At 45.6% G+C, this 19,363-nt stretch overlaps 1 protein-coding gene across 4 annotated transcripts in view; it reads left to right on the top strand.

Moving 5' to 3' along the window:
* Positions 1-19,363, top strand: part of LOC124035616 (transcription factor SOX-6-like) — a 226,213-nt gene that overhangs the window by 60,726 nt on the left and 146,124 nt on the right. For 3 of the 4 annotated variants that reach the window (XM_046349156.1, XM_046349154.1, XM_046349153.1), the window contains exons 1-3: positions 6,949-7,084; positions 14,660-14,900; positions 19,020-19,230. In XM_046349156.1, coding sequence (XP_046205112.1) covers positions 6,993-7,084; positions 14,660-14,900; positions 19,020-19,230 — 544 coding nt within the window. In that variant the 5' untranslated portion in view covers positions 6,949-6,992. Of the gene's footprint in view, positions 1-6,948; positions 7,085-14,659; positions 14,901-19,019; positions 19,231-19,363 lie in introns of those variants that run through there. The other variant, XM_046349155.1, reaches the window with a different exon arrangement.

Genomic DNA, 19,363 nt, shown 5'->3' with positions numbered 1-19,363 from the left:
GGTCTCACGTCCTGTCCTGCCGTGATTCAATCCCCGAGTGGCCTCTAAGCCACAACACATGATCTCTCCCCTTCTCCCAGAATTGAATCTTCTCCTGACATTCTTAGATGTTCAATTCTGTAGTGTGGTTAAGTTCATGATACGCATTACACAGGTAGTCAGAGACAGAAAGAGACAAACAGATCTAGCGAGACTCTGTTACGTGCCGAGTCTAGTGAAGTGATGGGCCAAACATGAGTCGGTCTTACTCTTATTCATTATTCAGGAGTTAGCGAACTCTCTCCTTGCTTTGACGTTCATTTGTTTCTCACATTAAGCCTGAGGCAAAGCCGTTGTGATTTAGTGTTTGGCACCTGTTGTGTTTAATTCAGGAACACCATTCCTAAAAAACACAGACCCCCTTTATTTTTAGCTTGTGAGCTGTACCTGCCATTTATAGCCGACTATCCCGTTCCTAGACTCATGGCTGGCTGACTGGCTGACTGGCTGACTGGCTGGCTGGCTGGCTGGCTGGCTGGCTGACACTCTGCTGATATATTACAGGGGATTGTACATTACACTGCAGGAACCCAGGGAGGCCCTCCCAAAGAACAAAGATAGACACACATCCTTGTGCACCACACACACACACACACACACACACACACACACACACACACACACACACACACACACACACACACACACACACACACACACACACACACACACACACACACACACACACACACACACACACACACACACACACACACACACACACACACACATATGCAGCATTTCTACACATTCAGCTATAGTTGTACACATAGTTACAGAAGCATATTATTTATTTTATTTAAAGTTTTTTTGTCGTTGTTTTTTTTTTACCCCCTTTTTCTCCCCAATTTCGTTGTATCCAATTGTTTTTTAGTAGCTACTATCTTGTCTCATAGCTACAACGATGAGAAAGGTCGAGAGCCATGTGTCCTCCGAAACACAACCCAACCAAGCCGCTCTGCTTCTTAACACAGCGTGCATCCAACCCGGAAGCCAGCCGCACCAATGTGTCGGAGGAAACACTGTACACCTACCGACCCTGTCAGCGTGTACTGCGCCCGGCCCACGATGCGGTGCCTTAGACCACTGCGCCGCCCGTGAGGCCCTAGCATATATATGTTTAACTGCACAGCATGAAGGCAACATGTGCATTTATAATAGATGAATGCAGTGGACAGATCAGTGCTTCCTCTCCTATTCATTGTGTCTGTACAAAGCAGTCCCCTAGTCTAGGACAGCCTATGTTTCCTGACATGCGTTGGCTCCTCACTCTCCTGCAGTTCTATTGGTTTAAATGGCTTCCTGTTAAATATTTACCCTGACATGGTCTCTCCGCTGCACTCACTGTTGAGCTGACTGACACCCGTAGGACATTATGCTTTCATATCGCTCAATGCAATGTGTTTTTCATCATTTTAAAATGGCTGCACAACCATGAATATTGCGAGACCATACAGGACAGTACCTGGAGAGGTTATTTTCATGGCTTTCTTCAGCCTGAGAACAGACAACTGAATAGTTACAGAATACTAAATGAATAGATATTAATGCTTTTCCATATTAGAAATAAGACACATTTGTGATAAGACACATTTCCTAGTCACAGGACATTTTTTAATTTGTATAATCTGTGGAACGACCCACTGATTTCAAATGAGTATAATCTATCCTTTTATGTAAATAATTCTGTTGTTCTCTTTAAAGATATTTTCATATTTTACCCATAATATTTTGTTTTTAAGAAGAGACGACAAAAACTAAGCCATCACTCCAGCTCTGGTATAAAGATAATTGATGAGCTCTAATAATGTATTCCAGTCCTCCTCATTTGTCTGTTTGTGGCCTGCAGGCTTGTTTATTACTACTGTCATAAACCTGGGAGAAACTCAGTGTACTCACACACGCACACGCACACACACACACACACACACACACACACACACACACACACACACACACACACACACACACACACACACACACACACACACACACACACACACACACACACACACACACACACACACACACACACACACACACACACACACACACACACACACACACACACACACACACACAGTGGCTTTTACTTTGGCATTGTGAAATTCAATCCATATTGAACCAGTGTGTCATGCAATTAATAATGCAGCGTATTTACAGTGTAGAGATCAACTGAGATGCCAACAGTATTTTCTCTCTCTGAACATCAGTCACTTCAGCGTTCTCTTAATACTGTCGATGTCTACTGGAATAGATAAAGAGAAATGCCATTCTAATGTCTATTACTGCATTGACTCCAGGCATTGACCAATAGAGAGTCCATAATGAACTCAGATTGAACTTGTGGTCCTGTCCAGTGTCCTGTCTACAGTACAGACAAAGAGTGGGGTGTGGTGTTAGAGGTCATGGCTGTGTCTGTATCTGTTTCTCTGTCACGGCTGACTGTGGTATTTAAGACTCAGAGACGGCTTTCACACACGGACCTGTGGCCACTGTAGCCGGCTCCATGTATATTATTAGGTTAATAGGGTTGTACATGTTTACACCAACTGTTATCTCAGTGGGATGTCAGGGAGGTGACTTATACTGGTGTAATGGGCTTACTGACGGGCTTAAATAGCATGGTAGTGGCCCACTAACTCACACACACACATTCTCACAGTCACACCTACAGTTAGGCTGGAGTGACATGTCAGAGGAGAAACCGCTGTAGGGCGTGGGTTTGCAGCATGGTGTGGACTCTGCGTTTTTACCTCTCTCCTAACCAGTGTGTTGCGACAGACATTCGACCTTTATCAAGTCCCAGCTATTGTTTGCAGATTGGTTGCACACGCCACAGGCTGTGAAAGACACATCTGCTACCTTGAGCCTAGTGAGAGAAGGACAGATAGAGGGCTGGAGAGGAGGGCCGGGCGGAGGGCCGGGGCGGAGGGCCGGGGCAGAGTGCCGGGGCGGAGGGCCGAGGCGGAGGGCCGAGACGGAGGGCGGAGGGCGGATGGCGGATGGCGGAGGCGGAGGGCAGGGGCAGAGGACGCGGGCGGAGGGCCAGGGTTTGGGGGCGGAGGGCGGCGGGGGGGGTTGCGGATGGCCGGGGCGGAGGATGGGGGCGGAGGGCCGGGGCAGGGGGAGGTGGGGGACTGGCGGCTCGTTATCCTCTCTTACAGCTCAGTTACAATCACTATCCACTATTTGTCTGGCCTTCACCAGATATTTGCCTTTTTCTGTTTGCTGCTTATTTTAGTCTATTTGAGTCAGATAGAGACAGTATTTCCAAAGACCACGGCCCTGTGTTCTGTTTTTGTTTGTTGCATAATATACTTTTACTGTGTCCCTCTCTCTCTCTGTGTGTTTTAGGATGTTGACTTTTCAGTTGATTTTGTCCCCCAGCTTTCCGTTTTCAGGAACTAGTCTTTTAAACGTTTGTTTGTAAGAGATATAGCAATACAATGTTAACCTCCATGGCACAGCGAGACACATCAGAATGCTATTTTAATGATGTTTAAAAAATAAAGTGTTGTTAGGAACTGCGACTTTGTGTCATGATGTGATGTCAGTCACAGTAGGGATTGTTGTTTGGTAATAAAGCAGTGTAAATGTGAAATGTTGAGTCAGTCTTTCAGACAACCCCCTTCAGAATTTAAAACCCCAGCTATACAAGCAGATTTGTTTCTATGTTTTTGATTGATTCACTGATTGAGACCTAAAGGGTGGTCGTGAACGTCCTGGGACAAAGGGCCTCTTTGTGTGGAGCGGGGCCGTCTGAAATGGACGACCAGATGATTTCCTACGGGTCCAGTGAGTGAGCCCCACCACAGTGTAGCGAGTCTGAGGCTGAGCCGGGCTGCGCTGAGCGTAATGAATGTGGTAGCAGGGAACCACAACAGAGCCGGGCAGAGGCTGCCTGAGAGGCTGCCTGGGAACCAGAGGGACGTGGCCACCGGCCAGACACAGACACAAACCCCTGGCTCACACTTGTGGTTTTTAAAGAAAGCAATTTAGTTCATGATTTCATTCTGAAAGCCTGTCATGATGCATGCGTGGTCTGCGTCTGCCAGGAAAGAAGAGAAACCTCTCCCACCAAGGTGTTAGTCAACATGACTGCCTCTGACTACCAGAAACTACCAGAGGTCTGGGGCTGTGATGGAGATAGTGAGAGGAGAAATAATGGCCCCATTTCCACATCAAAACCTGCTCACTGCTGACCAGGCAGAAAGGAGTCTTATTTGATGTTTTTGTAGGTAATAGATTGCAGTGAGTTTATCATTTGCGGTGATATTTATATTTCGACAGAGGCCTACCATGTCTTTTTATCTGGCATCTTGACAAATAGATGAATGCAGTGTGAGTTTGAGCGAAGTATCAGTGGTCAGACACATGGTTAACAGCCCACTGGTGAGACATTTTCTGTATCAGTCAGCGGCTAATCCTGTACAGAGCCTGTTCTCTCAGACTGCATATACTGCACATTTTTCTCTTCAACCATGTCTGTCAGCTCCCTGATTTTATTAGACTGTGTTTCCCATTCAGTTATAGTGGTTTTCTCCGTGCCGCTCTGTGAGTGAAGCATTGCTAAAACAGGGGCTGAACATGTCTTCTGTGAACCAAATTCTTGGGCAATTACTCAGATCAATGGCAGGTGGTTCTGGTTTGGCTCCTCGGATCTCGTTTCTCCTTGCAGCCTCTATTTCTCTGTATGGGCTGTCAGTCAGCAGGATAACTCTGAACCACCTCCAAACAGAGCCGGCTGCCAAGCATTCGTTTAGCCGCCCACTTTTATTCGGCCCTCCCGTCCGACCTGTCACAACGTTACACACTGTTGACCATGCTTTCTATTCAACAAGGGCAAATGAATTGGTTTCAGTGGTTTAAATCGGCAATCAATGTCAGTTTCCCAACATAATAAGGCTTAATAATAAATCTGTGAGGTGTGGCCTGCCTGACCTCTATTCATCAGTTCCTTCTACATGGTCTCATCTGGGTGGAGCAAATGAACTACCCTTGTTTTGATTTTCCGATTGACGTGTCACATGAAACGTTGCCACTCTCAGAATATGGCCCTTTCCCTCCCTCCCTTTATGCCAGGCATCACTTTCTCACCCTCAGTCCCTCAGAGAACATACAAGGCATTAAGATAGAGAAAAACGTCCAGAGTGACAAAGGTGGACACATTTGTGTGCCTTGTTTGCGCGCTCAATGAATTATTTCAATTCATGAGTGAGTGAGAGAGAGAAAGACAGAGAAAGACAGAGAAAGACAGAGAAAGAAAGAAAGAATGAAAGAAAGAAAACAAATCCCCAAAGAATTAGGGGTGGGACTAACTGTAACTAATGAGCTGTTGTCCAGCCAATCCCTAGAATAGAGCCGCTTAATCAAAGCAGCGTTGTAGGTAATTCCCCCCCCCCCCTCCTGCAGAAATCCATTTATGCGATGAGAATGAAAGAGAACAAAACTGCTATTCTTTTCATTAGACGTTGTACATTTTCCAAATTGAGTGACCAGCGCTGGCGAAGTGTCCTATTTTTGGAAAAGAAAAGAATCAGGATAGTTGTGGAGAAAGCAGGCCACTGTGTGCCGACATTCCAGATGTCCAAACGGCAGTTGTACCAACCAAACTTTTCTGGGCAATGGCTGCCAGTGATGACCTCATAAGGAGCAGGCCAAAGACTGAGGCCCACAGACTGAGCCCCCCCCCCCCCCCCGCTTTCATAATCCATTCTGTGTCTCCAGTGTCCCTCTCTTTTTCTGTCCCCCTGCAAAATTACTCCTTCATAATTAGCCATTGTTCCTGCTCTTTTGGCGCGGCTCTATGCATTTTTTCAGGGGCCCCTTTTCTCTCCTCCCCCTCTGTCCCCTATATACTCATTGTGTATCTCTAGGAACCTTGTGATGCCTGGCAGCCCCCCAGCCTACTTGTTTGGCACCCCCAGTCCTCTCCACAGCTCTGTGCACTGTGGACTGTGGGAGATGTTACACTTGGTTTGTTCAATCGGAACTCTTTGCTCTAAACTCTCAAGTGCATAGAAGTTATCTTTATAAATGACAGAAAGGACCTGGCCTGAATGGCACTTTGTTGAATGTTTTCCTAAAAGGGCCCCCCACTATATTTCATCTGTCAGTCTCTTTTCTTTACCCCAACAATGCTTGATTGTTTCCATGAAAACTTCAGGTTCCACAGACAGGAGAATTCTGTATTATTATGTTCCTGCCAAATTCCGATCTCTGCTTTCCTTCCCCTGCACTCACAAAGGGCTCATAACTTACTGTCAACTGGGAGGGGAGCCACAAAGCTCCACTGTTGCTCAGCGAATAGCCTGTGTTGGTTGATGGCTTTACTGGCTGTAAAGTTTGCTTAACTGCAGTGGCAGTGACAGAAGGTACTTTGGGAACTTCATCCCCCAGAAGGCGCAGACCACTACACGTTCAGAGAGAGAGAGAGAGCAGGGGAGTGTAAGAGAGAGAGAGCAGGGGAGTGTAAGAGAGAGAGAGACCGAGAAAGAGAGGGAAGGAAAAAACAAGTAACTTCTCTTGCCTCTCAATAGCGCCAGACTGCTAGCTGGATGAGAGAGTGGTAGTTCTGAGGTTGTGCAGTAGTTCTGCTGTTCTTTATTGTGGGTGCTGCTCCTATGTGTGCTGCTCCTGGCTGTCCTCTAGTTCTGTCCTCTACTTCTCCTCGTGGATGCCATCTGCGACAGAGTACTGTGAAACAGACAGGAAAAGGACTACACTGGACGCTTGGCCGGTCAGCGAGTGTTCGTGAGTGTGTGTGGTTGTGAGAGAGAGAGAGAGAGAGAGAGAGAGAGAGAGAGAGAGAGAGAGAGAGAGAGAGAGAGAGAGAGAGAGAGAGAGAGAGAGAGAGAGAGAGAGAGAGAGAGAGAGAGAGAGAGAGAGAGAGAGAGAGAGAGAGAGAGAGAGAGAGACCCCTCTGGCTCCTGGTGAACTGAGGAGGTGTTATGCCATCCAGCGCTGAAGTTGTCTCTCTTGGATCGGGAGGAGGAGGACCAATGGAGGAGGGGGCCATTGGTGGAGACGAGCGGCTCAGTTTGTGAGTGTGTGCTCCTCGACCCTCACTGGGTAGACAGACAGACAGACAAAGCCACTTCAGAGCTCTCACACCTGCATCAGCTTCTGTTGTCAGGCTCTGCCTAGCAGCTAGCAAGGGGGGGCAGGACACCAACCAGGCTGTCTAACTAATCCAGCTGCACAAGTGTTTAAAGTGAGACGGAAGACGGCTCCTCCAACAGGATATTATTGCAAATAATTTACTGTGCAAAGTAATTACGGATGCTATGCTCTATATCTAAAGTGTGCACTTGAGGAGGCTTGCTTAATTTGCTCTGGGTGGCTGTCTTTTTGAGTGTGGGTTTTAGAGTAACTACGTTGGTTTCTAATAGAGAAAGCATCAGGAGAGTGAGTGAAGTGGAGGATGAAGTGCTTGTGTAATTGAGTTGACTTTTTGAAGGGGGAAGGTCAACATTTATAGAGGAACAATTTAAACACATTAATTTGGACAACTCTCTCCAGCTACGTTGTTAGGGTGTATGTATTTCCCCAGCAATTTTCAATATTTTAATATTATTACCCATAATTACTTCGTCCACTTGAATTTTTCTCCTTGGATTACATTTTTATATTATTGTCTGAAATAGATATCATGGAAGTGAAATGTTAATTTGAACTTTTAATTTGAACATCTATATATTTTTTTCTCTCCAAAAAAAGTTATAATGTCTCGCAGAGCCATTTGTTTGTAGAATCCACAAAATCTAAATAATGTCAAATAAATCTGATTATCATAAATAAACTGTGAAATAGACTTCAAAAAGAATATGAGTTCACATCTCATCATCCTCATACAGTAGACGAGTTTATCTTCAAATATTGTAACTGTTTTAGAATTTACAGTAGGAAGTAAGGAGTTCCTCTCCATCAATCTTCCATTTACTGGGTCTCATAGATAGTGTTAGCTGCTGTGTGTGTGTGTGTGTGTGTGTGTGTGTGTGTGTGTGTGTGTGTGTGTGTGTGTGTGTGTGTGTGTGTGTGTGTGTGTGTGTGTGTGTGTGTGTGTGTGTGTGTGTGTGTGTGTGTGTGTGTGTGTGTGTGTGTGTGTGTGTGTGTGTGTGTGTGTGTGTTTTACACAGAGAGGGAAGGAGAGCGGTAGAAGCTGAATCATTATTATATGTTTATGTATGGGGTGCCAGGCTCATCTTCAACACAGTCACAATGGAAGGCGATCATTTAATTGTGCTAAACGGCAGTGAGTGTGTCAGTCATTTCCCAGCTGGGAGCTGTGAGGGAGCAACATGTTATTATGCCAGGTGAAGACCCTGTGGATCCCTGCTATGTCACCTGGGACAACAGTGGGGGAATAGGAGGTTACAAAGACCTCTAGAAGAAGACAGAAAAATATCTCTCTACACACTTCTGTAAAATCAAAATACTTTACAGTTCCACCTTTGTATCACTTTTAATGTATTTGTTATATTTTCCCTTTGTACTTTGTACAGCCAGTCTCAGGCTCATCTACAGTATCTGTAATAGATAGACAATATTGAATGTCTATTGAAAGAAAATTCAAAAGATATTTTCAAATGTAAAGAAATATGGCCTTCAGTCCTCAAATCAGTTAAATGTTTTATACATTTTTTTTATGTATTGTAGATTGCTTAAAATAAATTGAATACTAGAACTTATATGACCTCTTTCTCACTCCCACTATGTGTGTGAGCCCTGACTTGTGCTCTGGAGTAAAGCCTGTATCGTCTTTGTGTAGACAGTGATGCTCTGACCATGTTCTCACAGTGCCTTCAGCAGCATGGTGTGTAATGCATTTACATCTACAATGATATTTCATTAGGTGCACCAAATGGCACTTGTGCTGGCCTGCGATAACCGCTCATTTTTGCATTTTTTGTTTTCCATTGTTAGTATGATGTAATGCTAATATTTGACCTAATAACTTTGTTCCAGTCGTTGTTGTCTAAAGACGTCATGCTTTTTAGATGTTCACCCAATTTTCAGTTTCTGTTGAAATGCCTTTGTTTTCAAATAACTTTAGATTTTTCTTTAGAGAAAGTCAAAAGATTCCATTAAGGAATATTTCCCCAAATCATTTTCATTTATACCTTTTATTTTCTGCATTTTGGTGTGTGTGTGTGTGTGTGTGTGTGTGTGTGTGTGTGTGTGTGTGTGTGTGTGTGTGTGTGTGTGTGTGTGTGTGTGTGTGTGTGTGTGTGTGTGTGTGTGCGTGTGTGTGTGTGTGTGTGTGTGTGTGTGTGTGTGTGTGTGTGTGTGTGTGTGTGTGTGTGTGTGTGTGTGTGTGTGTGTGTGTGTATACCTGCACGTCGTTACCCATGGAAACCTGAAACTCAGTCATAAAGCGGCTTGTTGCCATATCCAGCGTTCCCATCGTTATGTCCTCAAACAATGGTCCTCTTGTTTTAACAACTTATTTCATCATTTCTCCCTCCCAAAATTGGTTGGTGGTGTCTGAGGCTAAGGGGGCTAATATTTTTCTGCTGAAGTGACCTGTGATTAAGGCTGGGAGAAGAGGGAAGAGGCGTGGGGGCTGTGTGGCGTGAGGGCGAGGAAAGGGGCGAAGGAGGGGGGCTGGTGTGGAGTTACTTATCACCATTGTCTATAAAAGGTCAGCAGTGTGAAAGAGCAGCGACAGCGGGCTGAAAGTCAGAGCTTGTTACGATAGAGGAGGAAATGCGATAGCCACAGACACACGGCCCAGTCATAAGACCTAGGGTCCTCTAATGCTAACCAATTAAACAGAGGTTGTCGCGTGATGAAACATTATCAGTGGCAACAATTCAAGACTCAAAGCATTCCAGGCCATATGAGCCCTCACTCCTAATCCTTTAAATGTGGCCAGTATTGTCAGCTATACAGTTGAAGTCTGAAGTTTACATACACCTTAGCCAAAAACATTTAAAATCAGTTTTTCACAATTCCTGACATTTAATCCTAGTAAAACTTCCCTGTCTTAGGTCAGTTAGGATCACCACTTTATTTTAAGAATGTGAAATGTCAGAATAATAGTTAAGAGAATGATTTATTTCAACATTTATTTATTTCATCACATTCCCAGTGGGTCAGAAGTTTACATACACTCAATTAGTTTTTGGTAGCATTGCCTTTAAATTGTTTAACTTGGGTCAAACGTTTTGGGTAGCCTTCCACAAGCTTCCCACAATAATGGGTGAATTTTGGCCCATTTCTCCTGACAGAGTCAGGTTTGTAGGCCTCCTTGCTCGCACACGCTTTTTCAGTTCTGCCCACAAATTTTCTATAGGATTGAGGTCAGGGCTTTGTGATGGCCACTCCAATACCTTGACTCTGTTGTCCTTAAGCCATTTTGACACAACTTTGAAAGTATGCTTGGGGTCATTGTCCATTTGGAAGACCCATTTGCGACCAAGCTTTAACATCCTGACTGATGTCTTGAAATTTTGCTTCAGTATATCCACATAATTTTCCCTGCTCATGAAGCCATCTATTTTGTGAAGTGCACCAGTCCCTCCTGCAGCAAAGCCCCTCCACAACATGATGCTGCCACCCCCGTGCTTCACTGTTGGGATGGTGTTCTTCGGCTTGCAAGCCTCCCCCTTTTTCCTCCAAACATAACGATCGTCATTATGGTCAAATAGTTCTATTTTTGTCAAGCAAAGAGGCACTGAGTTTGAAGGTACACCTTCAAATACATCCACAGGTCCACCTCCAATTGACTCAAATTATGTCTATTAGCCTATCAGAAGCTTCTAAAGCCATGACAACATTTTGTGGAATTTTCCAAGCTGCTTAAAGGCACAGTCAACTTAGTGTATGCAAACGTCTGACCCACTGGAATTGTGAGACAGTGAGTTATAAATGAAATAATCTGTCTGTAAGCAATTGTTGAAAACATTACTTGAGTCATGCACAAAGTAGATGTCCTGGTGAACTTGCAAAAACTATAGTTTGTTAACAAGAAATGTGTGGAGGGGTTGAAAAACGAGTCTTATTGACTCCAACCTAAGTGTATGTAAACTTCCTACTTCAACTGTATATAGCCCTTTTTCCTCTTTCTTTCCTCTGCAAAGTCACTGGGGTTTTGTCTGGGAGAAGGCAGGCAACATGTCATGCTCTTATTGATTAGTTTGGTTTGTTAGCTGTCCATTGTTATTGTGTAATCAAGCATGAGGGGAGACGGCTTGTCAAGAATTCACGCCAGAGAGGCTTCTTCAGTTTGCCATATTCTCACTGCTCAATGTACACAAAGGCACATATTGGGCTTCATTACTAGAGAAACACATTACATTATCGATAAGGGTAAAGGAATAGCAGCAGTGCAGAATGCAGTGTAGTTAGAATACAATGTATAAACGGATTGTTTTGTTGAGCCTTTTTATGAGTGTCTCACCAGAGCCTTGGATACTCTGTTATTCAATGTTTCACAATCACCACTGTCGACCTGGACCCCAGCTGCTCTCCTACTCTATGAAACACCTTATGTTTTATTGCTTCAGTCAAACAATTCTGGAATCAAACACTCACGTTGTGTACCATTATATCCCAGCATAGGCTTTGGGGACTATATAATGTACATATTGTTGCCCTCTGACATTTTCTGAGACTTATTGCAATATCCCTCCCTCTCTCTCCCTTCAATAATGAGAGCTGGTATTGTATAGGGCCTCTGAGAGGTTGGGGGGTGGGGCACCCTCGCTCTGTGCTCTCTTTAGCTGAGCGCAGCCCTCCCAGCTCTGCTAATAAATTATTAACCCACTGACAAATGCTGTTACGGAGCCTGCCGCAGATCTGTTGCATTTTCTAACAAGATTGCTGTAGACACATGTTACAGGAGGATGGAGTCAGCCCTGTTCACTCTGTCTCTCTCACGCCTCAGCAGCTTGACTGATGGCTGGAGACCGGGGTAAAAGTGCCTGAGAGACTGAATATTTTAGTGGTAAAATAATACCACTTGATTTACTGTGTCATGCAAAAGAAGTGCTTTGTTTCACTCTCGCACTCCATTGAAGACAGGAGCTTGTTGTGCTGGAGGCCCGGGCTTTTTGGATGCATGAATAAAAAATGTGACGGAATCTCTTAACTCGAGCCCCCCCCCCCCCTTCTCAAACCTCTCTCCACCCCCATCTTCCTCACAGCACACCATCACTCTCAACATGCAACAAGTTCTGAACTTTGCTCTTAATTTAGATGTTCAATTAACACTCTCAATTTAGAGACCATTTTCTATTTGATATAATTACAGGAAACAATTTATTGTCTGAATAAAATTGAGAGCTGAGTCTCTCTAGAGAAAACACAACACAGGCCGGTCTGAGAGAGAGTGAGGCTCCTTCATTCCCAGCGCTACGGGTACCTGTCAGACTGGCCCTGTTGACACAGCTGCTGGGGCCTGGGTGATTAACGTGGCCTGCCATTTTCACCCTAACCACCACCAAAAATACTGATCTATAACTACGTGCCTCTGTGTGTGTGTGTGTGCGTGCGTGTGTGCATGTGCATGTGCGTGTGTGTGTGTGTGTTTTGTGTGTGTGTGTGTGTGTGTGTGCGCCTGCCTGTTAGACTTGGATGTCCTAATACGTATATGTGTTTTCAACACTCTTTATTGTAATGCCTTGTGAAATACAGTAATGTGCTGGCTCTGAACTCGAGTTATTGAACTGTGTTTAACAGTTCACATTGAGAGTGCCAGTCTGCTCTGCTGTTCAGCACTGTGTGTGTGTCATTCTTTAGAGGAGCTGAGGCTGCTGAGCGCTGGCCGGAGTGTGGAAGCACCTAGACTCTTGATCAGATTATTCTAACACCAAACTGTGTGTTAATCTCTCCCTGTGTCAAGTTTGTTTTGAGCCCTCTGTGAACCCCATGCCATTAATTTGGCAGAGTCTGGTGAGGTACGGTGGAGTTGGCTGAGGTTTTGGTTAGCTGATTCCATAACCTCCCCTTCCTCTCCTCTGTCTGTGTGTGTGTCTGTGTGTGTGTCTGTGTGTGTGTGTGTGTGTGTGTGTGTGTGTGTCTGTCTGTCTGTCTGTCTGTCTGTCTGTCTGTCTGTCTGTCTGTCTGTCTGTCTGTCTGTCTGTCTGTCTGTCTGTCTGTCTGTCTGTCTGTCTGTCTGTCTGTCTGTCTGTCTGTCTGTCTGTCTCATGGTCCTCCCAGCAGGCAGCACAAGGACACGATCACACCACAGCCCTTGACCTAGAATACCCACCTCTCTGTCTCCTTCCTCCAGCCCATAGCCTAGCTAATGGGGCGGCTAAACCTCCGTCACAGTGACCCTGTGGAAGAGTGGGCCAGATTTCTCACACCCAGAGCTCCCCCTGTCTCTCCCTGTCTTCCCCTGCCCATCCCTGCCTCTCCCTGGCATAGAAGCTCCAGCAGAGATGAGACCTAGACTTGAGGCTCACATGCTGTTTTCATTGTTAAATACCCAGCAGCTTAGATAAAGGCAGATCAGGGGTGTGGGGAAAAGAAAATGACCAATAAATATGGACTGGCTCCTTTTCCCCACTTCAAATCAGTAGGAATGCCATATGATTATCTTGTAAATACCAATCACATAATTAGATTTTCTGACACAGTATTGATTTCAGTCATTGTTTGGTCACAGCATGAGGGTGGCCTTATTGTAATTGTAAGAAAAGGCTAAATTAGCTGTAAGATGATGAGGGGAAATGTTAAGCTACATAAACCAATTTCAACACTGTTTAAATTGGTATTAACAGTTGTTTTCTTTGCACCTGATATGTCAAGTACACTCTTCACTGTAATATTCATGAAAGCGTGTAACAGATTTTAAAAGTCTGTCTTCCACTGCCAGGATCTGATTTCCAAGCTGCTTAAGTAGGATTTATTGGCCTGGAGAAATAGTGTAGCACTGAAAAGTTAATCGTTTGCTAATTTGGAGAGTGGAAAGTAGAAAGGAAGCAGCTTGGGGTTGGTGTTGTGTTTGGTGGCAGGATCGTTCTGTCAACTGTTCAATTCAATCAATTAAGGCTCTTCTGCTAATTAAGAGGACAAGCACATTACTAAGACTCGTCATCTCCTTATAATTGTTTATCATAATCAAACAAAAGCGGTTTAAGGCATTATCTGAATTTGGAGCGATAGAGAATAGTGTTGTCATGTTTACCTTTATCTAGGGTCATTATTGACTGGGGCTTGACTGGGACACTATGTGGGGCTGTGTTAGAGCTTCAATGAGAGCATGTTATGTGGTATAGTAACCCTCTTAGCGGCCTAATCATTGGCTGGGTGGAGGGAGGGAGTGTTGGGCCTGGCCCAGACACAGGCACCGCTCCAGCCTCATCTCCACCATTTACATTAAACAAAGGATTAGGAGAAGCCCCATGGCCTGCTCTCACACCTCCTCAGCAGGCCACATGACCATTGATAGGATTTCTCCAACTTTGAGTCAGGTCCAACATTGTTTTTCAGGGCACCAACAGGTGTAGGTTGATGTGAGGATGGTGAAACATCCAGCATACCTGTCGTAAATCCAATTTGACATCAGCTGTTTTGTCGTCCCGGAGTCATAAAACTGTCTGATGTTTAACTATGAGGCTTTGCAGTTTTCTGACCGGTTGTCCTTTTCTCTTTCTCTCTTCCACAGCAGAATAATGTCTTCCAAGCAAGCCACCTCTCCGTTTGTCTCCGTCGCCGATGGGGAGGAAGCCATGAGTCAGGACCACCTGTCCTGGGATAAGGAGGAGAGTGCCGAGGCCCACGGGGCGCCCCAGCTGCCCCTGCACAGCCTGCTCCACAGCAAGGGCTCCATGGACGAACTGCAGCCCCTCAGCAGTGTCCCTCCAGAGAGTGACTGGGACAGCATGGTGTCAGCCCAGCAGCGCATGGTGAGAGACACCACCCTGTAGACCAGTTGACTAGTAGACATATTACAACTGCTAATTAAAAATAATACCAATGTAAGTAGGAATGAGGAATCATTGATACATCTTGTAATTCCTAGAAAACATACATCCCAAAGAAAGAATAATAATATGTCTTAGCAGTTTTTTTGTGGATCTATCTGATACGGATCTATCTGTAATACTCAGTGTCAACTGTAATGACTCAGTGTACCATTCACTATTTACTGTAGGTGACAGGCAAGCCATCAGAAGGTTTCAGAGGGTACCGTATTATTGTCTCTGTACAACAGCAGTCTGTTTTCCAACGTTGTCAGGGGTGAGGTAGACTCCAGACAATGTTCTGAATATTCCGTTGGTGACCTTCACCATTAATGACTTTCACCACTGTCTAGCCTCTGAGTGTGAGTAAGCCTGACACACACACACACACACACACACACACACACACACACACACACACACACACACACACACACACACACACACACACACACACACACACACACACACACACACACACACACACACACACACACACACACACACACACACACACACACACACACACACACACACACACACACACACACACACACACACAAAACTGTCTTGTCACTGTGCCCTAACAGAGAGGAATTTCTCCCACAAGGACACGGTCACAACAGAGCCCTCGGACTTAAGACCATGCATTCTGCCAAGCACTTGTCTTTGAAGTCTAAGCTCTCACGAGTGTCTTGAGATCCTCCCCACTCTAAAAGAAGAGGACAACAACGTATTGAGTTGCATTTTAGCGTCACACACAGATTTGATGAAACTATAAATAGGGAGACAATACGACAGTGGAACAAAGTCTCTGAGAGGATATCTGTTCTAGAGGGCCTGCCCGGGCCCCTCAGCCCCCCAGCCGCCTGACTCCCTCACTGGAGGCTCTCTCTGGACCAGGATGCACTGGGGCCAAGATACAGGCTCAACAGCCACCCATTGTTCTGTGCTTGTAAAAGGGAACTCTTCACATGCCCAGCCCCTCCCTCCTCCTCCCAGCCACGGGTACTGTTACTAATACTGTGAAGCCGTAGGGATCCTGGGACCCTCAGATAGGCAGCACCAAACCAACTATAACACATGTTATTATTAGCCTGAACAGGCTCAGTGACATCAACAGTAAAACACAGCATCCCAAATCACAATGCAATACCACAGTCTGACAAATGAAGACTGACTACAGGCTCAGTGACATCAACAGTAAAACACAGCATCCCAAATCAAAATGCAATACCACAGCCTGACAAATGAAGACTGACTACAGGCTCAGTGACATCAACAGTAAAACACAGCATCCCAAATCACAATGCAATACCACAGCCTGACAAATGAAGACTGAACGAATGTTGCAACGCTTCTTCTACAGGCTGCATTCTATTTGTCATCAAAGAAACATCTCCCACAATATGTGTTGTTGTGTACATCTGCAGCAGGCCCCAGACAATCTGTGGAGCTGCTTTGATGTGTGCGGAGGAGAGAAGAGCAGAGGCACTTGTGGGCTGTAGCCGGGGAGGCAGGTGGCTGTTTGTGACAGACGGGCCTGCAGTAAAGAGACCCAGAGGGGCTCTGAAGTAGCCTTCCAGGGGCCACCGCTCCACACTGCAGTGGCTGCTGGGAGAGAGTCCCTGCCCCCCACTCCTCCTGCCCACCCACGTCCCACTCCCAGCCCCATCCCAGGCCCTTTGTCCCGGCTTGTTTTCTAAGGATGCTGGGCGGTCTGGAGACACTGTTCTTGTCGTCCAGTATGTAAATGACAGTCAGGAGATTGCTCAGGTGGTCCGCTCTTCTGACAGGCTCTAATTGGATCACAGGGCCGTTAGTGATGAAGGTAATTAGAGCATTTGAAAGAATGTTTTGTGCATTGTCTCGTGTTACTCACTGCAATCACTCGACAGCCTCTTGATAGAATGAAAGGATCCGTATGAAAAGTTCATTCTATTCATTTTGGATCTGAGGGAGGAAATGCTTGCATTTAGTTTGCATAATGTCAAATCCTTTTCAGTTGATCATTACTTCAATTATTTTATTTTATCCAGATATGAAAAACGAAAGTTTTTGCTGCCTTTTCAACTTGAGCAATACCAGCCAATATATTACATATGTAGTAACAATATGTAAAATGATCTTGTTCTGGTTGATTGTTCTGCGTTGTACATAAAATACAACGAGAACTGAAGGGTTGTAAACCTGAGCACTGCCAGTTAATGGAGCTTCTAGTCTGAGTAGAATCTATCAGATGGATGGTGGTGTCAGGCTGTGGTTTCGTACTGAGGAGCGACATGAGGCCAAGGAAGGAGGACTAGAACATGGTGCCATGACAAGTCTGGAGGTTAGTTATAGAAAGAAAATCACAAATGTACCTCAAAGCTATTAGTTTTCCCCACCATTGTCACATCACAGTTGGCTGTGGATTGCCATGGCCTTGGCCCTGGCCCTGCATGACAATGACTTTTTACCATTCAATTGTAAACATTGAAGTTGGAAAAGTGAAGTGTCGAGATCCCGTCAGCTCAAGTTGACTTGGTACAGATGGCACATGGGAGAGGGAGTGTGAGAGGGGAGAAGGAGGGAATGACAGAGAGAGAGAGAGAGAGGGGGGAGAGAGGCAGACGGTAAGAAGGCTGAAAGTGTTGCCTTTGCTGATTACCTGACTCCACTGCTGTGCCATGCGTCTGTGTGGGCTGTGCCCTGAACCTGCGCCAGCTGATTAACCCAGCGCCGCTCCACTCCCCACAAGCACCCTCCACTGGCCCTGGCACAGCCACAGCCACCCCTGCATAATCACCCCTATCCTGCCCGCCCAGCGCTCGGTGTAGACCTTGTCACGCCACCCCGGGCCCTGGTACTGAACCGAACCACTTCTCTGACTCCTCTGCCTGTCTGAGGATATTAAGCTTGGATAACAGATTGCAACAGGAATGCCCAGTGTACTGTACATCACTCCATGTTCTTTGGGAATATCAGCAGATCCAACCCACTTCTCAACATTCTACCTTCATGATGTTCCTTTCTTGGGTTGTTCACTTTCACCGTTATCTGTGTGTCCTTCAGTAGAATGGCTTCCTCCTCTATGTGTGTGTTGAAGGTATTGCGCTGTTTGTTGTTAAATGACAGATCCGGCAGTGCTATACATGTCACACAGAGCAGATGTGAGAATACACAGAGGTAAAAGGGTTCAACTCTTGACAGCAGAATTACCTGTTGTCTCCTCACTCTCTGCAAGCCATAATTAAAACAGCCTTGTGTCTGAGAAGCCATGACCCAAGTTCTCTCTCTCTCTCTCTCTCTCTCTCTCTCTCTCTCTCTCTCTCTCTCTCTCTCTCTCTCTCTCTCTCTCTCTCTCTCTCTCTCTCTCTCTCTCTCTCTCTCTCTCTCTCTCTCTCTCTCTCGCTCTCTCGCTCTCTCGCTCTCTCACTCTCTCTTTCTCCTCCTGCTCCTTTTCCATGGACAGAGAGCACCCAGCCATCAGTCTCAGACAGGACCCTTAGTTAAATACTAAACCACACACAGGTGGGACACAAAAACAACAACAACCTGAGACAGGACACAGATTTATGATGGCCCGCAGCACTCAGCTGAGAATAGGCCTCCGCTCAAAAATGAACAAATTACACAGCACTCACCCCAACACAAATGTACACTCAAACGCAATTTGAGAAATTATAGTTGGGAGGTTTCTCTGTGTAGATTCTCCGGAGGTAAAGTAGTGCCTGAGAACACACACACACGCACGCACACACACATACGCACACACACATACACACACACACATTATGGCTATGCCCTCTGAAAGTGTCCCTCATCATTTCACTACACTATTTTCACTTGCCAGATATCATTTGATAGGAGCTGTTGTTGTATGAAAGCCAGAGAGGAGTCATTTGATATGGCCACATCGCCCTGGGCCACCAAAGAACTAGCAATCAATACATTTGACTACATCAACTGTCAACAGCCGATAAAACTCAGAGACAGAGAGAATACAAAGGGAAATACTAATGATTAAATCCACCCTCCTTTCTCTTTCCCCATCCCCTCCCAACTGCTGTTTTCTTACAGGAATCTGACAGCAATAAAGTATGTTCCCTGTACTCCTTCCGGAATAACTCAACCTCCCCACACAAGCCTGAGGAGGGGGCCCGGGAGCGCGGCGACCTGCTGAGCGGATCTGCGTTCGGAACGCCGGAGCGCCGCAAAGGAAGCCTGGCCGACGTGGTGGACACACTGAAGCAGAAGAAGCTGGAGGAGATGACAAAGACAGAGCAAGATGGTAGGACACTAAGTACCTGTGTGTGTGTGTGTGTGTGTGTGTGTGTGTGTGTGTGTGTGTGTGTGTGTGTGTGTGTGTGTGTGTGTGTGTGTGTGTGTGTGTGTGTGTGTGTGTGTGTGTGTGTGTGTGTGTG

This window comes from Oncorhynchus gorbuscha, linkage group LG05, assembly GCF_021184085.1.
Source record: "Oncorhynchus gorbuscha isolate QuinsamMale2020 ecotype Even-year linkage group LG05, OgorEven_v1.0, whole genome shotgun sequence".
In the NCBI taxonomy this organism is placed as follows: Eukaryota; Metazoa; Chordata; class Actinopteri; order Salmoniformes; family Salmonidae; genus Oncorhynchus; species Oncorhynchus gorbuscha.
This window is presented reverse-complemented; position numbering and strand designations above follow the sequence as displayed.